At 43.5% G+C, this 8,665-nt stretch overlaps 2 protein-coding genes across 2 annotated transcripts; both read right to left on the minus strand.

Moving 5' to 3' along the window:
* Window positions 1–119: 119 nt before the first annotated feature.
* LOC117560592 (zinc finger MYM-type protein 4-like) lies at window positions 120–2,235 on the minus strand. Its single transcript, XM_034237519.1, has 4 exons — window positions 2,182–2,235; window positions 901–2,099; window positions 715–811; window positions 120–524 (listed from the first exon to the last, which is right to left on the minus strand). The coding sequence occupies exons 2-4, from the start codon at window positions 1,249–1,251 to the stop codon at window positions 136–138; spliced, it is 837 nt and encodes a 278-aa protein (XP_034093410.1). The 5' UTR covers window positions 1,252–2,099; window positions 2,182–2,235; the 3' UTR covers window positions 120–135.
* A 3,133-nt stretch (window positions 2,236–5,368) lies between these two features.
* On the minus strand, window positions 5,369–7,099 carry LOC117560574 (protein ALP1-like). The gene is made up of 2 exons (XM_034237497.1): window positions 5,638–7,099; window positions 5,369–5,531 (listed from the first exon to the last, which is right to left on the minus strand). Coding segments are annotated over exons 1-2 (999 nt in total). The 5' UTR covers window positions 6,636–7,099; the 3' UTR covers window positions 5,369–5,530.
* Between the last annotated feature and the right edge of the window lie 1,566 nt (window positions 7,100–8,665).

Here is an 8,665-nt window from a genome sequence, read left to right on the forward strand (position 1 = left end):
GCTGTCTCTCTCGCGAGCGAGCGCAGAGCCGCTCGCGGGCGCAGAGCCGCTCGCGGGGGTTTAATCTGCGCGCGAGGGTCATTTTATGCGCGTGTAAAAGCACATTTTCCGCTCGTGAGTATCTTGTTTTACGCGCTAGAATATTGACCCAAATCTGACTCCATACTCCAACCCTGCCTCCGCCAGCCGCTGTATGCAGGTGCTTCTGACGCAATGGTTTGTGTAACGCGTAGTGCCAGCCTCTTCACTAATGCGGGTCATCATGGACCCCAGGCTGTTCACCCCCAAGGGCTCCATGCTATACCACACCGCATCCCCAGGCTTCACCGACTTCCTTGGATGGTGGTAGAAAGCCTTTGCTGATTCGGGCAGTGTTGATAGGTAGGCCTCGAACGAAGCTACTGGGCAAAGGGCATTGCCCGGCTCCTCAAACATTGCCCCTCTCCTGTTCTGGCGCTCCCTGTCGTTGTGGCATTTGTGATTTTTAGTTTCCTCGTTAAATGCCATCGTCACATATTTGGTGCCTTAAGGATAATTAAAAAAAAAAAACGAATGTTAGGCAAGTTTGACCTTATGAAGCAACAACAAAGATAATAACAATGATGAAATAATAATAATAATAATAATAAGAACAATATAATAAGAACAATAATAATAATAATAGCCTGATAATAATAAAAGCTTGTAGGCTTAATGCGTGTTTGATCAACTCACCTGCAGAATCTCGTTTAACAACGAAAGATTGTGGAGTGAGTTTCCTCAGGCCCTCCTTTCCCCTTCTTCCGAAATGCAGTTGGATATCGAACCACACCTGTAATGTAATGTAGGAAATGTCTACTGTAAAAACAATTTCCTTGCGGATCAATAAAGTAGCTATTATTATGCTATTATTATTATTACCTTGTTGAGGAGGCCCCGTGGTGTGTTTGGGTCCATGGCCCGGGACTTCCTCAGGATTTCGAGGTCCTCGTTGGTGATAGCGGGATGGTGTTCAGTTTTGTCCTGCCCAGCCCTTCTGAGTGACTTGATGAGTCCGGAGAACACGTTATTTGAGGTGGTAAACTCATTGTCTTTCATCAAACACCATGCCCGGCTGTACGGAGGGTCATTAACGAAGCGGTTGATCCCAGCTCTCAAACTGACATAGGTACTAATAGCGTACTGCTGGCCCTTAGTGTTTCTAACACTTCCATAAAACTGGCGAAGTAAGCTGTTTAGCTCAGGCTTGGACACTGTTCCGAAATCCACCATTTTCTCCTGGGTTTTTAAGAACGCTTTGAGACATTTGACAGCCCAGGTAGTTTACGCCAATGTACTCTTTTCGTTGCGACTTTTTTCCAACGCACTCAGCTCGTCAGTTGAAACAGCCGCAAATCTTTCGTTGGTTTTGTGGTCTGTGTCCATGTCCAACCATTCATCCATACTGAGGCCCCCCAACAAATCAAAATTAACTATAAAATCTGACATTTTGTAGCTAACGATTTTCCAACGAGAGACAATGTAACAATGTAACGGCTGTGTGTCGCTATGGAAACCACTACTTCTCCACTGCTTTCTTGTTCCAGTTTGCAGTTAGCTTTTGAATTGTGGTACTTTTCCAGTTGGTCTACCTGCTCTTCACGTAGCTCTGCATGTTGTCGTTTAGGTGCTTTTTTTTCTAGGCACTCCTCAATCCAGTCCTCCACAGTAAGACCCCCCCGGAGGTTGAAGTTAATCTTAAATGTTTCCATATTATGTTTGGAAGTTTGTTTCGTAACGTAAAAAGGAGGGTTTCTGCCCCGTTACTTCTCCGCTGCTTTCTTGTTCCAGTTCGAAAAGCAAACTGCAAGCAGTTTGCTTTTCAGGCCAAGGGTATACCGTTTTTCTCAGACGCGGAGGGATACTGACTTGTTGTGAAAAGGCACGTTCTATTTGACCGTTCTTTGATCGTGGAATCAAACACGCCTATTGACCAATCAGAGAGCTTGCTCACACCTATGTGTTATAGAATCAAAAATAAGGAACAGGGAGAGGCTTGCAGAACTCTGGGAGGTGAGACTCAGGGTGAGGGTCTCATTGCAGGTCTTCAGGCTCCATTGAATCCCCCTGGGGTTCTTGTGCTGAAAGAAGGAGACAGGAGAAAGGGTTAGATACATCTAGCAACCTATAGGATGGGAAATTGCTGACCTATTTTAAACTTACCTTGTGTGTTCACTCTCACTTAAGTCCCTCTCCCTTTGCCATCAATCCAAAATCAGCTGAGCTGCAACATAATACAGACAGGTAATAATCAACAGAATCACAAAGACATAATATGACTCTGCTAAAAACACTCACCCATAAGTTATGTTTCTGTTTACTGTTTAGAAGTCTCAAATATCCACTCTAAATCCATATCAATAGCGATGTATCACAAAAATAGCTCTCTTCCTTATTATTGTGTAACGTTAACTATATTATACTAGCTTGAACTCCAAAATGGATATCCTCATTTCACCACCTCCACCCACTACAATCACACGCCCCAATGTTATATTTCACTAATATGTAACTCCCTCCACCCCGGATAAAAGCACGTTAAGAAGCCCCTTTTCTCTAATTCCACAACGTTGGAGGAAATAACATCAGGAGAACGGATTAATAGGCTGTTCATGGTTAACGTGTGTTGCTAACTTTATCCGGCATCCTAGCCTAATCTGTTATCTGTAAACGTTAAATATACTGATTGAAGGGATAATCCACTAACATCCTTTAATACACATGTGTAGTTAATTTGATTCAGATGTTCTGATAATATCCGCAATATAAATCTTTAAACGTCTTCTTACCTTCAAAAGTCCATCACAAACGGTCTATTATGCTTCAACCATAGACTGCTAGCCGCAGATCCTCTCAATAGTTCTCCGGAAGTTAGCGGCAAGCTATCATACTGAATAAATATTGACTGTGAATGTATGTAAAAATGTATGGCATATAGCTGTCTAACAGAAGTTAAATACATTTCTCACTTATTCTGACAATGTACTTAACCCCAAATAAAAGAACCCAATAAAAAGAGTTGTTAAATAATAGTGAAGTCACGTTGTAATAACAATAACTCATCTCTCTCTCGTTTTATTTTTGAGCTTTGCTAAAAGCCACTGTGTCAAGTGTCCATCTTGAGTTGCCGTCCGGAGTTGTCCAATATGGCGGACCATCTCGCACATGCGCAGTACCGATCGGGCAGGGGGACGGATCGGGTAGTGACCATGGATGTATAATAAGAACAGGGTTGCATTCCAATAGTCCATTTAGCTTAGGAACCTTCCTAACCAAGTGAAATGACCCGGAAGTACGTCACTGGCAGCCATGATAAGTGCCGTTCCAATTCTCCAAATGAAAGGAAAGGAGGTTTCAAACTTCCTTTATTATAACCTCCTTTAGCTTAGGAACCACTGGACCTCCCTAACCGAAAGGAGAGGAGAAAATGCTGCCCCACAATGCATTGCAGCCGCAGCATTTGCCGTCACACAACAGTCAGCCGTTCACGGAAACAACCGATCATGACTGAAAAACGAAGATCATGTAAGTTACCGCTGCTCTCTTAAGCTTTTACATTCTTAAGCCATAACTTGGCAACATGCTTATATGAAACGACTACTGTGTAATTATCCAGGTAAAGTTAACATCGTACTAAAACCTTTATGCTCAGTTTGCATTAGGCGATTTAATTCTTAGTTTCCAGCGTTGTACCATGCAAGCCTAATATGATGTATTTATTTCAGTCACAGATGCTGAAACCCTTGCCCTGATTAGCGCAAGGGTTAAAATGGAGCACATGTTCAGTGCCAAAAGAAATGCTGCCAAATCAGCCTGGGAGTAAGTACCTATATTTGTCTGATCAAATGTTTTACTAAATGTGCATGGTGAATTGAGATAATTAAACTAAAGGCAGGTTGTTAAAGAGATGGGTCTGGAGGGCCAAGTGACTGGTCCACAGGCGTCAAAGAAATGGGACAACTTAAAAACAAAATACAAGGTAAAGCAAATCACATGGCTGGGCACTGTGGTGGGTTATTGTTTGTAGATATTATGTTACAGACTTAAACTGGCAACCCCAGCCTCCTATATTAAAATGTGAATTTGCTTAGTTGCTTACACTTTTTAACTTTTAAGGCGTAAGCAATTACACATTTATCATTAGTACACATTTTTGTATGCTCTGCATTTAAATACTAACAAAGCTCTTATATACTAACAAAGGACTGGCTTGTCTAAAGCCAGTTGAGTAGCACTTGAAGTGTTTTAGCTCTATGAAACCTGATGTACTTATATGATTCTGTTTTCTTCAAGCTTGTATCTTCTTACTTATTGTAAGTCGCTTTGGATAAAAGAGTCAGCTAAATGCAATGTAATGTAATGTAATTTTGCCCTCACTGCCCTTTAACTAACAGTCTGTTATCTGTGTTGTCAATAGGAGTTAAAGAATCCCCCAACTGGGACAGGAACAGACAGGGGAGAGGCCTCAGCAGCTACCTGGCCATGGTTTGAGGCTATGCATGAGGCAATTGGGGGAAGGCCATCAATTCAGCCTCCCAGCCTAATTGCCTCATGCCCGATGTCAAGCCATGGCCAGACTGCTGCTGAGGCCTCCACCTCTGCTGAGGCCTCCAACTCTGCTGCTGAGGCCTCCACCTCTGCTGCTGAGGCCTCCAACTCTGCTGCTGAGGCCTCCAACTCTGCTGCTGAGGCCTCCACCTCTGCTGGAGAAGGGCCTTCGCAAGTGTCCCTCAGCAGTGAGGAGGAGCCCATGCCCTCCACCAGCTCCCAACCACCGACCAAAAGGCCAAGGCGAAGAAACAGCGTTTTGGCCTTCCTAAAAAAGCAGGCAGCGAAGGACGAGGCCCGTGATGCTGCTCTCTATGAGCAAAATGAGCGACTTGTTGCTTTAATAGCAGAGCTTGTGAAAGATAAAAATAAATAAATGTTGTTGTTGTAAAACACTAAAGTGGAGTTCTTCAGTTGATGATTTGGATAACACTCAGAGACAGTGCTTCAATAAACAAGCAATTTACATAAAAGGGAAAATAGGCCAAAAGCACCACATGTCATAGCAGCTTTTTCAAATAAAATACAACAGTTACTTTCAACAATATTTGTGCTATAAATGCAAATGAGTGTTGTGCAATGACAAACACTGAATGCAAAATAACAGACCCACTCCAGTGAAATGTATCAGCCAAATGTTTATTTAACAACCAAAAACTTGCCTCAGGGGGCTTTCTAATGTGTACAGTGTACGACACCCTCTGTCCTTAGATCCTTGCAGCCAATGAGGAACAACTCCCCAAAAAAAACCTTTTAACAGGGGGAAAAATGGAAGAAACCTCAGGGAGAGCAACAGAGCAGGGATCCCTCTCCCAGGACGGACAGACGTGCAATAGATGTCGTATGTACAAATAAACATGACAAAAATACAACATAACGGGGTGAACATCAACGAAAAAGATGGAGCTTAGTTGCTTCCAACTGGAAAATGCTGCTGCAGCAGGAGTAGCAACAATCCAAGCAACCTGCACCGCAAGAGACACAATAACGTGCATTAGTAACATGTATTCATGGGGAATGATTGCATATTAAAAAAAATGAATGATTTAAGAAAGCCATTAATATACTTACTATATAAGGAAATAGTCATGGTCATTTAGGTGTGGAGGACACTGATGTGGGGCTGACACGTGTGCTGCCAGTCCGTCCCTATAGTGCTGACTAGCATGTTCATCCCTCTGCACAGGTCCCTGTGGAGGTAGCGGCACTGGATCCTCTCCCTCAGTTGGCTCCAGGATGTCTCCAGCAGTGAGGCAGATGTTGTGGAGCACTGCACACACTGCTATCACCGTGGGGGAAAAGCTGTGATCCACTTCCAGGGCCTTGAAGAAGATCCCTCTCCACCGTGCCTTCATCATCCCAAAAGCCCTCTCTATAACCGATCGGGCTCTGGCATGGTGTCGGTTGAAGCGCGCCTCCACTCTACCCCTCAACGGTTCCCGGTACGGTGTGATGAGGTTAAGAGGTTCCCTCAGGCACGGGTAACCTCCATCCCCCACAATGTAATGGCCAGCTGGTGGGTAACAGCCCCTCACAAACACTGGACTGTTCCTGAGCACCCTGGTGTCGTGGACCGAACCAGGGAAGCCAACAAAAATGTCCAGGAATTTGCCAAAGCTGTCACAGATTCCCTGAAGCTGGACAGAGAAGAACAGCTTCCTGTTCAGGTAATCCTGGGCATGGGGGCTATTGGAAGCCTTGATGCGGATGTGGCATCCATGTATAGCTCCCACACAGTGTCTGAAGGCTGGGCTGTTGGCAAGGTGACGAAAGCCATTGCCAACTTCAGCACAATGTGCCTGTGTGGGGAAATGGATGACCTTCTCCAACAGACACAATATTGCCTCACACATCCTGTGGACAATATTGAAAACTGTGGTCTTGGGCACATCAAAGACCCTGGAGACAACAGAATAAGACAACCCATGTGCCAGCCAGTAGACCACCAGAAGGACCTCCACATGCTGAACCCAGCCATGGGTCTTCTCCCTCCTGAGAAGGGTCATCAGGGCCTCGATGGATTCCCTCGACAGGCGGTAATCAAATCGAAGATCTTTGGACTGATCCATATAGATCTCTACCACAGGGACATGGTGGTTGAGGTTGGTGTAGGTGTTGATCCTCTCCTGTAGGAGGAGGAGAGGTGTAATAGTAAAAGGTTGAAATACATCAATATTGTGGCTTTCCTTTTCTTTTCTTTTTTAAATAATGATGCATATTTGTTGTGTAAGGCAAGCACATGGGAGGAGATAGCCTTCAAGTTTGCTATAAATAACCAATACTGGAAATATGTTTGTTGGCTAAACCATAAGACAATTTTCTGTCAGAAAGCCCTCAAAGCTAACTTCACCCAGGTACACAGAAACACATGAAATATACAGGAACAGTTTCAGCTATACTCTTGATAGTATGTGCAATGTAAGCATGCTCTGTAATCTATCATTAAAACCAGTATCATAATCCACTTACCCTTTGTAAACACACTGCCAGCCTCTGCAGTCGTGCTCTCCTCCTCTGAATATTTTCTCTGTTGTTTTGCAACACAGCAGCCACAAGCTCCATTTCTGCCATTTTGCTCTGAAACAGTGATACTGCCCACCTGCTCTTATATAGGACACTAATAGGGTAATTGAGCAACATACTATTCAGCTGGGTGATTCTTGGTTATTCATTGAGTGCAACAGTGTTGGGCCTGTGGTCATTTGATAGTAATATCTTTGGGCAAACAACTATTTTGTCCCATAACACATCAATAAGCCAATACAGCTACAAATGTAATTGAGACTTTTGGCCATATTTTAATTCAACATGTTATAAACTTAAGAATGGTGATATGTACAGCAATACATGTGTAGGTCTAACACGGTTGCCATCAATTGTGTTGTATGTTGCCAGGAGGGTGAGATGAGTGTGAGCAACAATTATCAATGTGACAACGATTTTCTTTCACTTTACTTATTTGTTTTAATTTCAACCTTAATGAACAACATACTGTTCGCTGTTGCACACGTTCATAAAGCATAAAACAACACAATAACAGCGCTTATTAATGATGCGCTTATAGTAGTCCACTTTCGGAAAGTTGTAGTTCAGCAGACGCACATTTATGAAGTCCGCTGGCGCATCATAAACACGTCGGATAGTGAAAGTGCATTCGGATTCTCTAAAGTACTGCAGTCTCTTCTCCTAAGTCCTTTTGAATTCTCCTATCCACTATCCCTTAACCCCATGACGTTTCACTCAGAGGTCAAGGAATAGGAGATCGGGTTAGAATTTAGGAGCTGATTTTTTTGATTATCGGAACCTCATTCATTCCTATGAGAGTTGCTCATTAGCGCATGATGATAAAATGGCCCAACTTTTGAGAGAGCGAAACGTCACAGATTACCCGGCATGCCTGAGAAGTACCCGTATGTGTGCTCATAGCGCATGCGCAACTTTAACCAAAATGCTCGTTCACGTCAATTTGCGTACACGTAACAGCACCGCACGTTCATGACAGCATGGTAATGATTTGTTATTATGATGGATTGATATTAACGAGGTGGCAGTTAGCAGCTAGCGGCTAGCTAGTCATTATGCTAATGTACATGTAACCCAAATGTCCCGTAGCTTCTCTGAACACCATGGGACTCTGCGTTGTGTTTGTTATTGGTGATGGGATGTTATGCAGAGGGGTGGAAAACAGGACACAGCAGATCGGATTGCGGTGGAGACGCTGAGTAGCGATTTATTCTTCACAATGGCAGCTCTTCTGACACACCTTTTGCGGAGTGAATATAAACATTAGCGCATTAGCTACATGCTAACCAATACAATAACCAAATGAACAGACAAAACATAAACATCTCACTCCCAAACATACACAAACGGGTAAATAAACATTTAAACTAACCCATTAATTAAATGGAATGTTTGGACGTTTTTAACATAATAATGTGTACAATATTTGCCGCCATTAACACTGCTCACCTTTTGCGGAGTGAATATAAACATTAGCGCCAAGATGGCGGCCGCACCCAGAACAAAAAGAGAAATACGGTGTCCCACAATGGACAAAAAACAACAATTTGCTGCGCAACAACAACACCTAGTGGCC

This window comes from Gymnodraco acuticeps, unplaced genomic scaffold, assembly GCF_902827175.1.
Source record: "Gymnodraco acuticeps unplaced genomic scaffold, fGymAcu1.1, whole genome shotgun sequence".
In the NCBI taxonomy this organism is placed as follows: Eukaryota; Metazoa; Chordata; class Actinopteri; order Perciformes; family Bathydraconidae; genus Gymnodraco; species Gymnodraco acuticeps.

Bases quoted from the DNA above. Each gene is read 5' to 3' on its own strand.
- LOC117560592 (XM_034237519.1), bottom strand. From the start codon at position 1,251: ATGGTGGATTTCGGAACAGTGTCCAAGCCTGAGCTAAACAGCTTACTT. The intron at 812-900 runs GTAATAATAATA...ATTACATTACAG, and splicing joins CACGGGGCCTCCTCAACAAG to GTGTGGTTCGATATCCAACT. The intron at 525-714 runs GTGAGTTGATCA...ATTATCCTTAAG, and splicing joins TGTTAAACGAGATTCTGCAG to GCACCAAATATGTGACGATG.
- LOC117560574 (XM_034237497.1), bottom strand. From the start codon at position 6,635: ATGGATCAGTCCAAAGATCTTCGATTTGATTACCGCCTGTCGAGGGAA.